This window comes from Channa argus, chromosome 2, assembly GCF_033026475.1.
Source record: "Channa argus isolate prfri chromosome 2, Channa argus male v1.0, whole genome shotgun sequence".
NCBI classification, from domain to species: Eukaryota; Metazoa; Chordata; class Actinopteri; order Anabantiformes; family Channidae; genus Channa; species Channa argus.
In genome coordinates this window covers 10233939-10252706 of record NC_090198.1, presented here as the reverse complement: position 1 = coordinate 10252706, position 18768 = coordinate 10233939, and the positions used below count along the sequence as shown (strand labels likewise).

The following is an 18768-nucleotide window of genomic DNA, read 5'->3' as shown; positions in this document are numbered from 1 at the left end:
AATCATTGACATTTTATTATTTACAATTCTTAAGAATAATGCAGTTATTAATGCAATGTAAAGCAAAAAAGTAGCACAAAATATACCCCATATCCAAAGAAGTTGGAACAATGTGTAAAATCTAAATAAAAACAGAATACAATGATTTGCAATTCTCCTCAACCCATATTTTATTCATAATAGAACATAAACAACATATCAGATGTTGAAACTGAGAAATTTTACCATTTAATAGAAAATATTAGCTCATCTTGAATTTGATAGCAGCAACACATCTCAGAAACGTTGGAACAGGGGCAACAAAAGGCTGGAAAAGTAATTGCCGCAAATCAAAAACAAATGGAGGAGCATTTGACAACCAATTAGTTTAACTGGCAGCAGGTCAGTAACATGACTATAAAAAGGAACATTTCAGAGAGGCAGAGCCTCTTGAATATAAAGATGTGCAGATGGATACAGGAAATCTTCAGATTTGTACGTTAAAGCAGACAAAAGGTTATGGACTCTAATGGAAAACTGTGGGGAGCAGTATTTGATGTTATCTCATAGTTTTTCATAGGGTTATACTTTTTAGTACCTTCACTTAATTTAAGAGTTCACTACAGCTTCATTTATCACGTTTTACACAACGTTCCAACTTCTTTGGAATTGGGGTTGTAGTTGTGCCATTTATTATTATTTTTCTTATCATTTTAGACAATACATGAAAGCACTTAAAATCAACCAGAAGTTGCCTGAAAAGCATGATAGCACATTACTGATTGATTTATGCAATAACTCACACACACATACACACACATACGCACACAGGCAGATGCATATATACATGTGCAAAGCCCTTTTTTCTCTTATTTCTCAGCAGCAGTGCAGTCAGCTGCAGGTCACATGACTGGGTTGCCTGGTCACACTGAGCATGCTCAGACCCTTTAGTGTTGTCAGGCAAAATATAAGACAGCAGTAGGAGCAGAGATCTGCAATAGATAAACACCCAGACTCGCACACACTAGCTGGTTTGCTTGCAAACACACTATAGGCATCGGAAGACAGGCTGTGGAATTGGGGAACAGTGAATCTGGTTCCTCCAGCATCTTATTTTCATGGTTTTACTGTCATCTATTTTTTCAGCCAATGAAAGAGACAGGCAGGTGTGCCCTTTAAGAGGGGGAGCAGCTGAGGCAAGGACAGCATCCAAGTCTCCATCCTCTGTGGAGGTAAGTGTGGATAGATCGGGCTGGGGTGCAGAGTGTGGGGGGAGGGGAATATCCGCCTGGCTGCATCTGTGTTTGTTTAAAATAGTTGTCAGACGGATAAATGGGAACGGAGATAGTGTAGATTGCATCGAAGGAGGGGGGGTTGTCTATTGGTATGTAAGGCGACAGAGGCTATAGGAATGACAGGGAGTAGAAGCTAGCACGGATGGGGACATGGCATGGCAGCAGGCATATCGAGAAGATGGAAGTAGCTGAATTGAAAGACATGGTAATGATGGGGGAACCATGTTTTATTGAATGCAGTAGAGGTCTAGTGGTGCAGACAGGAGCAAAACAATAAGATGAGACATTTCAGTCCTATTTAAGTGTAATTGACATGAAGACTATATTATTTGGGTTCTTTTCATTTTATTGACCTAATTGTAGCACAGATGCCTTCATGCACGATGTTTTGTTTGGCATTCTGTCATGTAGTGCCAAACTATGTTGCCATTCAGTCATGGTTGCGCATGTCTCATGTCTCAGTCTAGCTGGACTAAATCTGGAATATTTTGTTTTGACGTTGCACTAAAAGAATGCAATTGGTATTCTGATAATCTATGCTGAAATAAGGTCCTCTGCATCTGCAGTCTCAAGTGTTGTTAAATGGAAACCATGCTCATTGTTTACATGTCCGACACAAAAGTAATTGGCATTCATGAAATCCGGAGTGTGCTCCATCTTTCTGTGTCATGTCAGTAGTGTTTTTACCTTAGCATTTTGTATTTGTGGTTATCATAATCCGTATTTGAATGATCTTCTAATGATAGCTGTAGTTAGCCCTTTGTAGGTAGGCATTACTGATCATAACCCAAGAAATTCTGTGGCATTTCCTTCTATGTATTTGCCATGTAACTGAAAACCAGCTGTGTTACAATATAGTGACATCAGCTGATATGATGTTTTTGCTGTGGCAACCTTGGTGATTTCATATTATTTGAAGTTACTAAAAAACTAATAATCAGACCAAAAACAAAACAAAGAAATGGAGACATCCTGGGTACTGAGCGTACAGCACATATCTCCCACACATTCGCACTACAGTGATTAATGCCACTCTGAAAAGAGGCAGAGATGGCTGTTGCTAGGATACATGGCAAGGTGAAGTGCAGACGATTTAAAGAAAAGAGGAGGAGGGCACGATTTGCAAAGCATGGCATCACTGGAGATGGCCTCTTTGTTTGATATTTTTTTTACCTAAACTGATTCTTCATTTTGTTTTCTCCAAGGTTGTGCACCTCTGAAGAGTGCAGGCGAGAGGAGTAGTCACTCAAAGCTCTACGTCGTTCTTGTTGTTTCCACCTGGAAACTGGCTGCAATGGTTGGCAGTGTTCAAAGGCTTAAACCTGTCTGAGAGAGCCCTATGAACAGCAGATACAATGGTAAGACAGCTAAGATCCTCTTGATATAATCACTATATATGATAAAGCTGAGTCATCCATGCATGCTACTATTCCATTGATATTAAAATATTGTACTAGGTTATTCTACTTTACGTGTATTATATAAGTAAAACGATATTTTTAATTGTCAGTGGATTATTCTTTTAAGGGTGAATTCAGTTAATATCCTGTCTTTTGGAAATAAATCATACCCCTTCATCTGTCCCTTTGAGAAGCTAAATAAAGCTGTGTGAAGCCCTTGAATGGTAGGCTAAATAGGGAGATGTTAGAAAGCATGTGAGATGAAAGGATGATAGAAGGAGGTAGCGTTTTCTTTCCGCTCTATTATAATGGCCTTTTCACAATGTGTGGGCCCACAGGACATCAAAGGCCAGTGTTGGACAGACGAGGAGTCGGATGGGGAGAACGAGTCAGAACAGTTCCTGTATGGCATTCAGGTACCAGGCTTCAGAGGCTGTTATCTTTGCAAAATTTCTATGTAGAATCTGGTGTTTGTTTTCAGTTTTCAGTTCTGATTTTATCCTCTTTTTACCTTCAAAACAGTACCAAACAATGCCACAATTTCAATAAAGTTACAGCATACCCTTAAACTAGTGTCTAAAAATCAGGTATTCTTCTCACACATCAAACTGTTTTAGAATTACTAATTGTATGTAGTTTGCTGATTTAAAAGTTCTTCAGCGATATTATGTAGGCATAAAAATAGGCCCCCACAGAAATTTGATTATGAGTGATAGGATGACATTTATGAAAAATAGTGGCATTAAAGTAGTGTTACCAAGAACATAATTAATATTTAAAAACCATACACATAACCCCTGCAAATCAGCCTTTAGTTTTCAATATTGACACCACCAGGCAATAGGTCAGGGGTCAATGAAACCATTTGGAATGAGGCTTTTGGGGATTATGAACATTCAGACCAAATGTCATGGCAATTTGGTCAATACATATATTGGATATTTTGCTCTGGTATTCCAGAACAGATGGACTGTGCTGACTGACATTTCTATCCTAATGCCAAACATAAAAATGATTTTGAATCGGGATGTCTTGTTAAAATGTAAGACGTGTCAAGGTTATTGGCTTGGTCTTAAATTTGAATTTTTGCAAAGTGACAGTAGCAGCCATAAAGTAGAATAGAGATTCTAGAGAAAATAGGTATATCTGTACTTTTTTTTTACAATTAATGACAAGCAACACTATCAAATTAATTTCTGTGGCTGCCATTTACCATATCATCTCATTCCCCAAAAGCCCAATGCTTCAGTTCCATATAAGATCTGAATCTGATGAATAGTCATCCTTTTTTTACCATTATCTTCCAAAGTCCCGTGATTGAAATGTAAATCCAGTCGGGAACGTAAAGCTCATTTCTATGCAGTCAGAGAACATGAAAGCAGCGTAGTGAAGATAAGGATGAAAGTAGAGGATCTGCTCTACACACTCAGAGCTGAGGAGCTGAGTGTCTGACTTCAAGTTTAGACCCCCCCCCCTCCAAATAAAATCTTTTTGAAAGTTGATACCAAATGTGCTGAGGTACCCACAGACAATATTAAATGTCAGAATGGAAACAATACAGAAAAATTAATGACTTGTTTTGTAATTACAGTGATATAGCTGTTTAAACTATGTAGCTATCCAATTGTTTTGGCAAACATTAATTGAAACACTGACTAATTGAAATAAATTACCTGCTACACTGAAGTCATTTATTATTAGGGAAAATTCTGTTAACAGCTATGATGTGCAAATACCATAGGAACCTGACCTTTGATGTTGTTTACTGGCCTACAGACAGGACAACAGAACACTAAGATACAATCATACATTTGAAGAAAAAATAGCTCATAACAACTGAAGTGCTTGTATTTAATGCCTTTTTCAACACCACTGTTTTGCAATAGGGCTAATTTTACTATAGGGGTCATTTCTGCGGAAGCAGGATGTGCATGGAAGGATCAAGTAGCTCAAATGTAAAAACACGAAAAAGTGTTTTTATAAGCAATGTACATATCTACATCGAATTGTGTGTTACGAATGTGTTATGAATGAGAGGGGAACAAAAAATGTTTTCTACTGGCCACTGGTGGTATTGCAATGAAAAATCAACAGCAGACAGATGACTGAAATTAAATGCTATTCCTGCGTGTACTTCCCAAACTGACACATAGGAAGCAAGTCAAAAATTGGTGGCCCCTCAAAATAGTAAGTAAGTAATGGTTAAAATAGTAAGCTATGGATACATGGCTGACATAGTTAAAAGCTGTAGATAAGTATTTTAAATTCACTTACAACCCTAATGATGATGATCAGCTTCTGCCATTCTAAGTAGTAGAGGTAGTATAAATGCTATAAAATGCTATAAATATAGACTATCCATCACACAGAGTTGTCGGGGTACATTCGACAAAAAATGTTCAGGGGAGAGCTTTGTGCTGTAGTTGTGACCAGTGTTAATGTACTGCTTATTACAGGGGAGCTGTGCTGCTGACCTGTATCGGCACCCTCAATTGGATGCTGACATTGAGGCAGTAAAAGACATCTACACTGATAGTGCCGTCTCTGTCAGGTACAGCACAGACACACAGGCACACACGCACCCCAGTTTGAGACTTGTGAAAAATGTTTTAAACAAATATAATACGTTGAAGTAAGATTCCTTGTGCTAGCAGTTTTTAATTGGCAACAGAGTATATGCACACATGATTGAAAGAGACTGCACTGTCTGGAACAGGAACAAAGCAACGCTTTCATTTTCTTCCTCAAATGATAATCAAATGGGTTAGATTGCAATGCATCCCATTATGCACGATAAATTAACCCAACCTGCTGTTCTGTCTCTCAACAGGGAGTATGGGACCATTGATGACGTGGACATCGATCTTCATATTAACATCAGTTTCTTAGATGTGAGTCAGCAATTTTCTCCATCTGCTCACGCCTCCTCTGTCTTTGCCCATTACTATTCTAATGTTGACATTTTGCAAAGTAACATCATGTATAATGCAATGGGTGCTCATAATTTATTTATGTAATGAGAAATGGCCCTAATTAGGATGCTAACTCTGTATGTGTGTGTGTATGTGTGTGTGCATGTGTTTGTGTGTGTGTGTGTGTGACTCAGGAGGAGGTTGCGACAGCTTGGAAAGTCATCAGAACAGAGCCCATTATTCTGAGACTGCGTTTTTCTCTTTCTCAGTACCTCGATGGACCTGGTGAGTAAAGATTTCAGAGTGGATGTTGGTTTTCTAGGAGGGACTTTAGGTACTTGTGCAACTCACTGAGTGTGTGACGTGAGTACAGTATGTGGTACGCAAGAGGGAGAGTGTGTGTGTATTTCTGTACTGTGTAATAATGTTATCATCTTACAATAGAGCCTTCAGTAGAAGTGTTCCAGCCCTCCAATAAAGAAGGCTTCAGCCTGGGCCTGCAGCTCAAAAAGTGAGACCATTTATCAACAGTGTTTAATATTGAAATTGTGGATACTACTACTTCTTACTAAATACGCGTGAACATTTATTCATAATATTTAATCCTTGCAATCTTTTAAATTACTCACACACAATAATGTAAACCAATAACCCAAGGAAGCCGATTTAAATACATTTCAACCTCTGATAGATTCATAAACATCTCTTCCAGCCTAACTGACATTTTCATTCATGGCAGGATCCTGAACACGTTCACATCACAGCAGTGGAAGCACCTCAGTAATGAGTTCCTCAAGGCCCAGCAGGAGAAGAGGCACAGCTGGTTCAAAGCCGGAGGAACCATCAAGAAGTTCCGTGCTGGGCTTAGCATCTTCTCCCCCATACCCAAGTAGGTCTCTCTCTCACTCTTCCAGGGCATGACAACCCTATTTGGTTTTTATAATGGTTAGAGTGTGCAGCATTTTAGGCTCTGGCAAACGTGATTGTGATGCAAGGTTTAGTTGACGATATCACTCAGGGACTATAATATTTTATGTTTATTCCCAACAAGGTTAAAATTTGGCTTTAGCTTTCTTGCAGCTAAAATGGCAAATTGTCACTATTAAAGCTTGATTTTTTTAACCTATAACCTAACAATATAGATAAGCATTGATGGAAATTATTATGCAGTTTTTTTTTGTATTTATCATATTAGACCAAAAATAGCCTATTATTTGAAATCTATTTAAAAGATGAATAATGAAAAGAAACAGAATGAAAACAGCAGCTTTGACACAGCATTCAAAATGTGACAGATCACTTTCCCAAGGGTCTGTCTTACTTCCGGATGCTTTGACAGTTATGGGTGAACAGGGATTGAAGTCTGACCCACTCGATGGAGGTCAGCTTCACTAACTACTAGGCTGTCTTGACATCTTTACAACATGACAGGAGTTTCATGTTGAGTGGGTACCTGGATAATGTCCTAAAAGGGATTACTGGAAGCAAATACTGGTTTTTGGATTTTAAAAGTTAGTGACTTGAGCCACTGTCTAAATACCTTCCAGGTGTCAGAGCTAGTATGATACTGTTAGAGTAGTGTAAGTGACTAGAGCAGAGAGTGTGTTTTTGTGTTCAACACACAAATTATCCAGGCACAAAAAGTTTTACAGCATTGTAATCTTACTATACATGATTTCAAAGATGCTACAAACTATAACTACAATAGCATTTCTTTGTCGTAGGAAAATGGTTCATTAAATGAGGCTTATGTTTTCTGTCCTGCTCTTTGTCAGGTCTCCAAGTTTTCCTCTGATCCAAGACACAGTTTTAAAAGGGAAGCTGAGTGTACCTGAGCTAAGAGTGACCCGCTTGATGAACCGCTCTATCTCTTGTACCATGAAGAACCCTAAAGGGGAGCTATTCAGTTATCCACCAAACAGCCAGGTCAGTGCCAGGCAGGACACATCAGCAGCTACAGCATAGATCCATTGTGTGTTCTGTGTCTCACTGTCAGGTTGTGTCCACACTGAAGCTACAAACATTTTAATTCTTAATTTATTCATGACCGTTCTGATATTTAAGCTTATCATTGAGCGGGTTTAAAGTCATCCACGATCCTGCTACTTTTGGGGAAAGATAAATGCACTTTTTAAAGCACCGTCTGTTGTTTTTTGTCTTGATCCATTGCTATCCACTCTTACCCTCCTCTCAGTCACTCGTTACCTGCACTGTTCCCACCTGAGCCTTTCCCCACGTCTACCGTAACATGGCTGATGCTCTGTTTCCCATAATGCTTTGTCTTCACTTGACTCATCAGACTGTGGCTGTCCCAGCGGCCAGGGCCCCAGCGCAGATTACCACGAGGCAGCTGATTGAATTGTTTTTTTCATCCCAGGCGGGCGGGCACTGCAAGAACATCCCTACCCTGGAGTACGGCTTCCTAGTTCAGGTTAGACCTCAAGAAGATGAGAGTTCACTTGCTGTAACAAGGCACTTATACACCACAGGTCAGGGCTCCACATTGCATTATTGTGCAAGGACCCAGCAATAGCAGTGCAAAATGGCTGTTTTGAGATAATTTGTCAGCCAAGCTAGTCTCTATTTCCTTATATGGCTGTGCTTGATAACTGGGAAAACCATTGTGTTTTCCTCCTAACAGATAATGAAGTACTCAGAGCAGAGGATCCCCACACTCAACGAGTACTGCGTGGTCTGCGATGAACAGCATGTCTTTCAGAATGGATCCATGCTGAAGGTAACAGACAGTGTAGTTTGATAAACCAATCCACATTAGTTAAGATAAAGTGAATATGCTGCATGTGATGTGTTCCCTTTTTATTATTCTCTTAATATTAGGATCCTGTTAACAAAAGAGTGTGTGTCACCACGTGTGGGTGGGTTTACTTGTGTTTCTGTAGGCATATAGTACTCATTCAAATCAGTGTAATGTCATAATTTCTCTGTGTTTGTGTGTGTGTGTGTTTACAAAGCCTGCTGTGTGCACCAGGGAGCTGTGTGTTTTCTCCTTTTACACTCTGGGTGTGATGTCCGGAGCTGCAGAGGAAGTGGCCACTGGAGCAGAGGTGATAATAACACAACAGATAATTTTTTTTTCTCATATAATTTATTCTTATTTACCAAAACACTTTCTTTGCATTTTAGATTTAAAATATTTTTACACAGACAAAACAAAGTGTCAGACACCTGAGAGACACCATAATGTTATCAGAATGGAGGCGGTCATAATACACGGAGTCAATAAATCAATAAAATAGGCTTATCTCTCCCCAGGTGGTCGACCTACTGGTGGCTATGTGTCGAGCTGCTCTTGAGTCTCCCCGTAAAAGCATCATCTTTGAGCCCTACCCATCAGTCGTTGACCCCAATGACCCCAAGACTCTAGCCTTCAACCCAAAGGTCAGCATCCACGCAGATGGAATCAGAATCCCCAAATTGTGAACTAAACAAATATTTGAATTTCATATTTATCTATTTATGAATGTCAAAATTGAATATTCATTTAATGTATAAAACAAATAGTAGTTATATGAGATTTTGATAACACTTATTTTACGTATTTTAGCAAACATTTACAAGTGATTTTAGATACCCGTTTGTTGTTCCCTCTTTCATTGCGTACAATGGATGTTTGGCCCAACCCATGAACACAGAAGAAGAATTATGAAAGACTGCAGAAAGCATTGGACAGCGTCATGTCCATCCGAGAAATGACCCAGGTACAAGGAGGAAGTGGAATGTTGTCTGAATGTATTGTATATGCTTAAGATATAATGTCCTAATGGTATTTTAGTTTGTAGAACACCTTTGCTCTTTGTCCAGTCCTAGGATTGAATAGTTTGAATAGTTTAGTGTTTGCTTTTAGCTGCATGAATAGGTGGGATCTTCTACCAAACTGACAGTTACAGCTGATTATCCTGTCTGTTACTCTTTTGCAATCTTCTTTCTAGTTTTTCGCTTATGCGGTTTTGGGACAAAAAAATCAGTGAATTTTGAAATAAAACCATGCTTTGTTTTTTCAAGGGATCATATCTAGAGATCAAGAAACAGATGGACAAACTGGACCCTTTGGCCCATCCCCTGTTACAGTGGTGAGTTGACAGAATACGTCCTAAAAATGGATTTGTTCTGCTTGATCTTGATATCAGAAAAACAATACAGCACTACTGCTCAAAGGAGAGCATATTAACTTTGACGACTTATGAGTTTCTGCCAAGTCGATTGGAACTGATCCACCATGATATTATTGTTTTTTACTCGTGTTATTCCATCTATAATAAGTCAAAATGTCTACTGTGAAAAAAGACCAGCTGGGGTTCCTAATGTGATTAATGTTTGAATTGAATGAGAGCAAAATGGAAGGTACTTTAAATACTCGCACACTTTATTTATTGTTTGAACATCTTCTTTTTTTTCTCTAGGATTATTTCCAGTAACAGGTCCCATATTGTCAAGCTGCCTCTCAGTAGGGTAGGAAACCAGAATCACATTCTCTCAACTGTCCTTTATGGGATTGGTTGTTTATTGCTGTATTTTGTAATTTGATGGACCATGCTTACTTTTTCCTTTGTCTCTCTCTTGCTTTCACTTGTCATTTATGATCTCATTGTGATAGCAACTGAAATTCATGCACACCTCCCACCAGTTCCTGCTGCTCAGCAGTCCCCCAGCCAAGGAGGCTCGTTTTCGCACTGCCAAGAAACTATACGGCAGCACATTCGCCTTCCAGTGAGTCCACTTTGCCCCTTCCATTGGCCTTTCATGCAATTAAAGCTATTCCACGCTTAGATGTTAATGTTCTTTAGACTTTGATATAATATCACTAATTTAATTTTTAATTAAAAAATAGAATTAAATTTCAGGCTGTAGAGCAAATATAATGAAAGAAATTACATGTCAATAATTGATCTCAAATCAAGCATAGTTATAAAAATGCATGCATATTTTAGCATCGCAGCAGTACACATGAACACATCTCAGTTTAACACCTGGTCATTATACTGTGGACGGAGGGGCCATTGTAGCAGATTTTTATGGAACCATAACAAACAACAGCACAGAGCAGTGGCCATTCTCTTGGACAGAGAAACCATCTTGCTCAGCCAGCACATGAAGCCAGCAATGTCTGTGAGATAGAGATTTGTACTGTAGCAGATGGGACTCTGCTGAATATTTTAGATACACATGGTCCATCTGGGCACTTGCAGGGTACAACTAACTTATTGGCAGCGCTAACAGTCCCTCTTTGTGCTGGTTAATACTACAAATTTAATATTTCTCAACAGAATATGCAAAATATCTAAATCAGTTTGGCAGCTATTATTTCATATTGAAAGAGGAAAAATACAAAATAGAAATACACGTCCATTCTGTTTGAAACAGGGAATCTATAAATATCTATGGAGTATTTAACCTATTTTGAGTGAAATTTAAAATACTCCCCTCTATTTATCAGACAGTGGGAACAAGTAAGTTATTATGCTTCAAAACTAGTTAAAAATAACAGCACTCATGCCATCATCTGACGATGCATTTATTTTAAGACTGTCCAGGTATCTGCACTGGGAGATGTATTAAAATAATTGATCCTGTGCTGAAAGATAGCAAAGATGGCTTGTCATCTTTGGTCTTTATTATTAAATCCTTTTTTTATTGGACTAGATAAATTTGGAGCACTGTGAATAAATGTTCTTGCACAAAAGGGAATAAATAGCTAAGCAGTTATTGTGTGGTTGGTGGTATAGCATTTAAACCTCTTTACATGAATTTGTTGTAGTAGAGTCTTAAATAAATAATAGGGTTTACAAAATATATAAATAGTCATAAAAAGTGAAAGGCCGTAAGGCTGATATAAGAATGTTGCACATTTCAGTTTCTTTACATTTACATACAGTGAATAATACAAGTAAATGTTCATTTGTTAATTCCTGTTGATGCGCTCTGGAAACAGTGGATTCAACACAAGTGATTTTCTCTCATAAAGAGAAGGAAAGCTGTTTTCATTTAAGGTTTTATTCTTACACTGACCCTTACCACAATGCTAGTAGATTGTGGGCATGCAGTGCTGTAGTGAATGCGAGATCACCACATCCCTGAACAGCTGGTGAGGCTGGTGTAGAGGTCGGTGGTTACAGATTGAGATCCACAGTGTTGATGTTCAAGTAGCACTTTGTTTTATCTTTTCTTTCTTATCTCTCCCTTTCTCTACACTTGCTCTAGTGGTTCCCATATAGAGAACTGGCACTCTGTTCTGAGAAATGGACTAGTCAATGCCTCTTATACTAAACTGCAGGTACGTAACCCTGGCAGTTGGCTGGAATTTTCGATATATCTCCTCTCGGACAGTAAACCTGGTCTCGGACAGAGCAGGCTTGCTGTCCGGCTGATTCATTTTTGCAGTTAATAGATGCCAGCTTCCCTTTTGTCAGCTTTGCAATTGGCATTTTAGCTAGCAGGGCACACTGGGAGATTTTCCTCTGCAGTGTTGGCTTCTTTCTGGTTCCTTCGCCAACAGCAGCAGACAACACATCCTTTCAAGGGTGGGACTGTGGTGTGTGGTCAGCTGTGATATCAGGCGGCTGCCAGTGTGCCCTGATGGGGTTAACCACCTAGAGCACTGAGTAGTCTAGGTCTGAAGCTGAAGGATGCAAAAACAAGCTCCATGACAGTGAGTATAGACTTCCTCGAGGTGAATAAGGGCTTCCGTTGAAGGTCAGTACCTGGCACTTACATATTATGTATTCAGACCAAGGCCAAATAATAGCCACAAAATATGAAAGAAAGTACTTAAAACTAATTTGTAAATGGTAGGTTCAAATGAAATAATTAGGACTATAAATATCATTTAAAAGTCATGGTTGGCTTCCTATATTTATTTCAGGTCTACATCCATCTGTTAGCGTAAATAAGCAATAAAACAAGAAAGCAAGATGTGAGTGCTTGAGAGTGCAAAATGTCTCATTTGCACATTATGGCAGATTAAATCTAAAATCTCAAGGATCTTAAAACGTTCACATCGTCCATGATTGCTCTATTGTGCTGATGTTTTTCATTTATGCCTTCTTTGTTCTCCAAGTTTTTGAACTGTCCATCTTTGATCTTGCCTCTGCGCTCATCTGCCTCCTTTTTCTCCTTTCAACCTTGAGCACCGACACCCCCCTTCTTTTCTCTGTCATTGTGCTTCAGAGGAGGAGGAGGAAGAGGAGGAGGAGGATGAGGGCTGAGGCTGCCTCCATATCCAGCCTTCACCCCAAACCTCTCATCCATTATTCCTTCTAGCTTTCTCCCACATGTGCCACCTTCTGGCCTCCATCTCCATCCCATTTTCTTACTAAACTGTCTAGTTGCCCTTTGTACTTCCTTTGGTTTCTCCTCTGCTTTCACAGTCACTTGTGAACACTTTCACACCTGTGGTCCTTGTGTTTTCCTTATTGTGGACATTTTTGTGTGGAGCGCAATCATCCTTATTATCAGGCTTCAATCTTTTTTCAAACCAGCAGACATGGTCTCATTTTCCAGTTTTTTATACATAAAAAACTACATTACACAATGTATCGTAATACATGATGGTGTGAACATAATGGGATAAATAATTTTGTAATGAGAAAGTATATTTCCAGTTTAAAGGTCTGACTGCTTAAGTTATAGCAACTTTTTAAGATGATTGGAATAATATAAACTGTCTACTGTCTTTGGCTCTTTGCTGTCCACCGTTTTCAGATTGCATTTGTATTTAGTGTTCTTGACTGGTTGCATAAGGCTGGTGAACTCAACTAAACATAACATACTGTATACAGGCTGTCCTGTCACTTAATTAGAGTGCGTTTGGTAGGTATTACACTGTATATGTGGACATATCCGTGTGTCTGTGAGGCTGACCTTTGCAACTGCTCAGTGACCCTTCCTTCCTCCTTGCTCTTTTCAAACCCAAGCTGCATGGGGCAGCATATGGAAAGGGTATCTATCTGAGCCCCATCTCCAGCATATCTTTTGGATACTCAGGTAGGAAATGTTCCTTCTTGTTCCTTCAGACTCCTCCGACCACCACCTCCCCTACTCCTTTTTTTCCATTGTGTTGGATGACATGACTCTTTTTGTGCCATGGCCCGGTTATCTTCATTATCACATATGGGAGCTTTCCATGCAATGCTGTTGTGCTTCATTATGTTGTGTCCATTTTGGGTGCAAGGCTTTGGGCCTCTGAGCTTGTACGTTCCTACCATATCATACTTTATGTTGTGACTCTATCAAATGGGGCAGTCAGTGGATTGTGTGTGTATTACTTTGTACATTGTTGGCTTTTTATAATTTATTTTTAATGGGATGGCATTTGTGAGACAATTTAGACTATGTTTAAAGTCTTCTTGTGTATTATTATGTTGAAACACAAATTGTGTTGACACCAACCATCTAATACAAATTTACAGAACAATTGGGTTGATTTCTCATCCTACAACAGCGGTCTTATGCTATGGGGTGCTGGTTAGGTGTGCAGGAGGTCAGCAGGTTGCGATAGGGCCCAATAAACCCATGATTTACCAACTTTAAAAACTGTGTATGGACAGAATCTAAGCTAAGGGCTAAAGGGTGCTACAGCTTTTTTCATGATTCTTTTTTAATTAAAAAGTTTTTTTTTTTAATTCATAATTTTCAGTAGCATTTTGTAGCATTTGGCCCAGTAACCTTCATATAAGGGTTGGCATTGTGGTTACTCATTTCTCTGTAAAAAGAGATCAAGACCACTAGTGGAAATTCACTGCCTAAATGTCTCAATGAGGTGGTTCTGACTGAGTGTTGCTTGCTGTCTGTGTGCTTGTTCTTGCAGGAATGGGGAAAGGACAGCACCGCATGCCCACCAAAGATGAATTGGTGCAGCGGTACAATCGCATGAACACTATACCACAGGTGAGGGAAAAGGACATTTTAAATCCTTACATAGATGCTGAATTTTTAAAATTAAACAACACCAAGTTAGTTGGGCAACATTAAGAGAACTCACCGGATGCACGGTGCAACGGATATTTGAATGTGTATACAGCTCAGTTACATCATGGTATTCAGTCCAGCAGCTAAATAAGACTTATTGCTGTCTACTTTTTTTTTTTTTAACAGAGCCGTCCAATACAGTCAAGATTTCTTCAGAGTCGAAATCTGAACTGCATTGCTCTGTGTGAAGGTAATAAGAAAGCTGAGAAGAACAAAGCTGGGATCACTTGGAATATGTGGCATTTTTAGAACATGTTAGTGGATACAGTTTCTCTTTTATCAATATTGAAAGAAAGGCAGAAGGAAAATTCAAAAAAGTGAGATTATTAAAAGCTAAATATAACTGGGTGAAGTCTATTAAAAAACACTATTCATGTGCAATTTTGCTTTGTTATCAAAATACATCATCATAATAATAGAAAACTATAAAAAAATAAACATAAGAAATCAAGTTTGTCAAATAAGCCTTAGTGAAATTGTATGTAGTAGTAAATAATACCATAAAGAAAACAACAGCAACACTTCTACTACATATAACATTAATAAACTATTGTAAATAAGATAAATCTGAAGCTTTGTTTGTGAAACTTGCTTTTCTCTTCTACAGTTATCACATCTAAAGATCTGCAGAAACATGGTAACATCTGGGTGTGTCCAGTGTCCGACCACGTCTGCACTCGCTTCTTCTTTGTGTAAGTGTTCCCGAAACTTTTAACTCCTAAACTCCTCATCACACTTATAAAGTGATAAAGCTGATTTAATGAAGAGTTACGGTAAATGGCACCGCAGTCCCTCATTGCTCATCATTTTAAATTAGATCTAAATTAATACCACACTGCTAAACTGGGCTCATCTCAAATCAGCCTTTTAATAAAATGTTTTACACAGGGTTTGGAGCCCAGCTGATAAAACATGGCATCCAAACTGACCGCCGATGTCAGGGTTAAGAGTCCAAGATCAAACGCATATTCAGCAGACAGCAAAGTCTATTATTATTTCCACTGCTGTCCTCTGAGTTGCAAATTATATTTGTGATGGCCCGCAATCAAATTTAAATCACAGCCAAATATAATCCAGTTCTGAATGCGGCTCTGCGTATGGTTGTTTTTCAGCTTTAAGGTTGATTTGGATAGAATAAAAACAAATACTCCCCTTAAAAAAACTAGAATTAATTTACTTTATTGAAAAGAGCAACTCACACAACTCTATTTGTCCACAGAAATGTTATTTGTTTTTTTAATGATATTATCCTGTACGATGATGTAAGAATATATGTATAAATGATATAATAATAGTACTTCAGTAAACAACAAAAAATTTGAGGAGATGAGCAAGAGGGTGATAAAACCTTTTACAGGATTATAAAGTACACACAAGGAGTAAATAAGTAACTACTGTATACTGTATGCAAATGTATTTATATGTGTAGGTATGAGGATGGCCAAGTAGGAGATGCCAACATCAACACCCAGGAGCCTAAGGTGCAGAAGGAGATCATGCGTGTGATCGGGACCCAGATATACTCCAGCTAATGTGGGTTCTCCAGCAACGTTTGGGTCCATACATCTCTCTCTGGCGGAGGCACACATGCAGGCAGGCAGACAGATAGAGCGAATGTTTGAGCAAGCTCACCTCAGGCCTGATACTGAAGGCTGAGGCAGCTCTTCAGCGTGTTATTTCAAAAGTTGTTTGTTCTGGTTCGCTCATTTCCCATTTCTCCTCTGTTCCTTCTGTCTGAACAGTACACATTACATGTTTGTTTAACCCTCAGTTAGGTTTAACCTAGTCCAAGTCAGTAAGATGTTTCATGACATTTACAACAGAACTGTAATACACTAGTGACAAAAAGGAGTAGTCACCAATGTTTGACTCTCCACTCACATTACCATTGTTCTAAACCCTGAACTGACTGGCCTTTCTCCTTTCTTGTTGCACTTTTGCTGAACTAAGTTATATCTACTTATCATTTTATCATCTTTTTATTTCTCTTTGTGAATATTTAGAATTAAAATAAAAATTCCAAATGATAATTAGATCCTCCTGTGGCAGAATGGGGTTACATGCACTTAGACATTTGTTCTCTTATTGCGTTTGCAAAGGCATTATCTCTAATCCATTTATTTAATATTCTTCGGCTAATGACATGAATTAAGGACTGTGACTTAGTTATCTGAGGGTGACGCATTGCTTTCTCATTCTGTCCTTGTCCACTGGATGAAGCTGCCAGAACTGAATTAAGGTGTAGGTTGAATTCAGTTACACTAACGGCACTTTGGTTATTGTAACATTGTCAAATGTAAATCCACCAGTAATATGTGTTGTTTTTTTCATTATTTGTATTTTAATTTGTTAGGAAAACTGATGATTGATAATGCACTTTCAAAACTCCTGAAACTTCTTTTAACCTGTAATTTCTCCCATTACCCATTGTTGTTCTTTGCTTTTTGGCTTTTTAATTGTTTTTTTTAAATGTTTTTTGTCTGTGTTAATTTTGACTTTGAGGATCTTATATATAAATACAATTCAATAATATTATTAATATAAAATCTCACAAACCTAAAGTTTCAAACGATCAGAAAAAAAACATGTGACATGGCCGGTTAATACAATTTCCTGGAACATTAACGGCCTACAATGTAAAATGGTTTGTATTACAGCAGAATTACCTTGCTCCTCTGAAGCTTTTTGTTGCTTTTGAAGAATTTTTGTTCATTGAATTAGTTTGATTTTATTTTTTGCATCAATTTACTATAGTGAGAACTCAAAATGATTTTGATTCTAATTCTGTTGAAGTTCTTTAATGCAGACAAAAGAGATGAAGACGAAGTTGCAGTGAGGTTAGATTGACTAATGGAAGATTGTGAAGTTTACCCCTCAACAACTGCAATGTAGCTACAGAGACATTAAATTAATAATTATGACTATCTTTTCACTCACTCTATCACTTAAACAAAAACTCAGAAATGAGAGAATGAGTTAACTACAAGATTTACATCAGGAAACAAACACTCTTTATGCAATGTTAGTTTGTTGACAGAGATGATCTGTTGGCTGAGTAAAAAAAGAAAAAGAAAAGAAAAGCAAACTGGTTCTTGGTGCCATCAGTTTGTTCCAGCAGGCATTAACTTTTCTTTAAAGAATTAATCTTACAGCTACACTTTCCATTGGATTCACAACTTACAAAATCCACTGTACAGAAAATCATCGAGAGTTTTACATTATACTGACAGTATTTAGTCCAGATGAACTTACATCCCTCCCACCTCCACCTAATGGACCCCAGATGTCATAGAGGTGCATTTATGTGCAGCTCTGTGGTGTCAGCGTGGAGAATGGCAACCTTGTATAGCTAATCAAATTTATCAGTATGTACGTACGTGTGCATTTGTATTTTCTTGACATTATACTAGACATTGCACTTAAAGTATTCAACATTTGCCTAAACCGGAGAAATGGACTGTCCTCGGACCAGGAGTAGAGAGGTAGCGGAGGACAAGAGGACTAAAAGATAACTTATGAAGTCACCAAGACTTATAATATTCAACATCTTAACTATGTCTCTACCAAGCTGGGCTTTCAGTGTCTCCTGGAATTGAAAATCTTAACTACTGAATGGACCTCGAAGCACAGAAAGACAGAATTGTAAATAAGGACTTTGGAGACCTTGTTGAAATGTATTGCCCAGAAGGGAGCGGACATGTACAGCTGACTCATTGTGTTTCAGGACTGTGCTAATAACCGATGCCTGATTTTGCTGAGAGGTTTGAGCTGCGAGTCTCTTTCAGAATCTTTTCTCTCGCCGTCTGTCTCTTGTGGGCAGTTTTTTTTTCAAAGATGGTGTTGGCCACAATGATGGTTATTATTGTGAATATGAAAGGCGATGATGCAGGGAAAAAGAGAATAAAGCTTGATTTTGCACAGTTTTACATGCAGTCTCATTTCTTTGATGTCTCTGTCGAAAATAGTGTGACCATTAAATGTGGAATTTTCTATTGTAACTTTATTCAGGATTTTGGGCAGAAGGTGGCACCATTACTCCATAACACATACACAGACCACCCAAGTCTCCTATTCTATCAATAGATCGTTCAATACTTTTTCAAAATTTGTGTGTGTGTGTGTGTGTGTGTGTATATATATATATATATATATATATATATATATATATATATATATATATATATATATATATATACA

At 38.2% G+C, this 18768-nt stretch overlaps 1 protein-coding gene across 11 annotated transcripts; it reads left to right on the top strand.

Annotated features, from left to right (window-relative positions):
- Positions 1-926: 926 nt before the first annotated feature.
- On the top strand, positions 927-18497 carry LOC137113210 (protein mono-ADP-ribosyltransferase PARP6). 11 transcript variants are annotated; one of them, XM_067495253.1, is made up of 23 exons: positions 927-1211; positions 2480-2632; positions 3013-3090; positions 5131-5225; positions 5505-5565; positions 5781-5871; positions 6031-6097; positions 6326-6475; positions 7362-7512; positions 7886-8017; positions 8228-8323; positions 8559-8651; positions 8860-8985; positions 9240-9305; positions 9610-9677; positions 10008-10056; positions 10202-10314; positions 11806-11878; positions 13518-13587; positions 14411-14490; positions 14698-14761; positions 15179-15263; positions 16001-18497. In XM_067495253.1, the coding sequence occupies exons 2-23, from the start codon at positions 2630-2632 to the stop codon at positions 16101-16103; spliced, it is 1914 nt and encodes a 637-aa protein (XP_067351354.1). In that variant the 5' UTR covers positions 927-1211; positions 2480-2629; the 3' UTR covers positions 16104-18497. The 11 variants fall into 11 exon arrangements, 10 of the variants coding, with proteins under 10 accessions (XP_067351354.1, XP_067351359.1, XP_067351355.1 ...); XM_067495254.1 differs by lacking the exon at positions 927-1211 and adding an exon at positions 1260-1479; XM_067495258.1 differs by lacking the exon at positions 3013-3090.
- The last annotated feature ends 271 nt before the right edge of the window (positions 18498-18768 follow it).

What these genes read in the sequence shown, in the direction of transcription:
- LOC137113210 (XM_067495251.1), top strand. Translation starts at nt 2,983, where the DNA reads ATGGCCTTTTCACAATGTGTGGGCCCACAGGACATCAAAGGCCAGTGT. An exon ending in CTCTAGCCTTCAACCCAAAG is followed by an intron (nt 8,986 to 9,239) that starts GTCAGCATCCAC and finishes CCATGAACACAG; the next exon opens with AAGAAGAATTATGAAAGACT. An exon ending in TCAAGCTGCCTCTCAGTAGG is followed by an intron (nt 10,057 to 10,201) that starts GTAGGAAACCAG and finishes TCATTGTGATAG; the next exon opens with CAACTGAAATTCATGCACAC.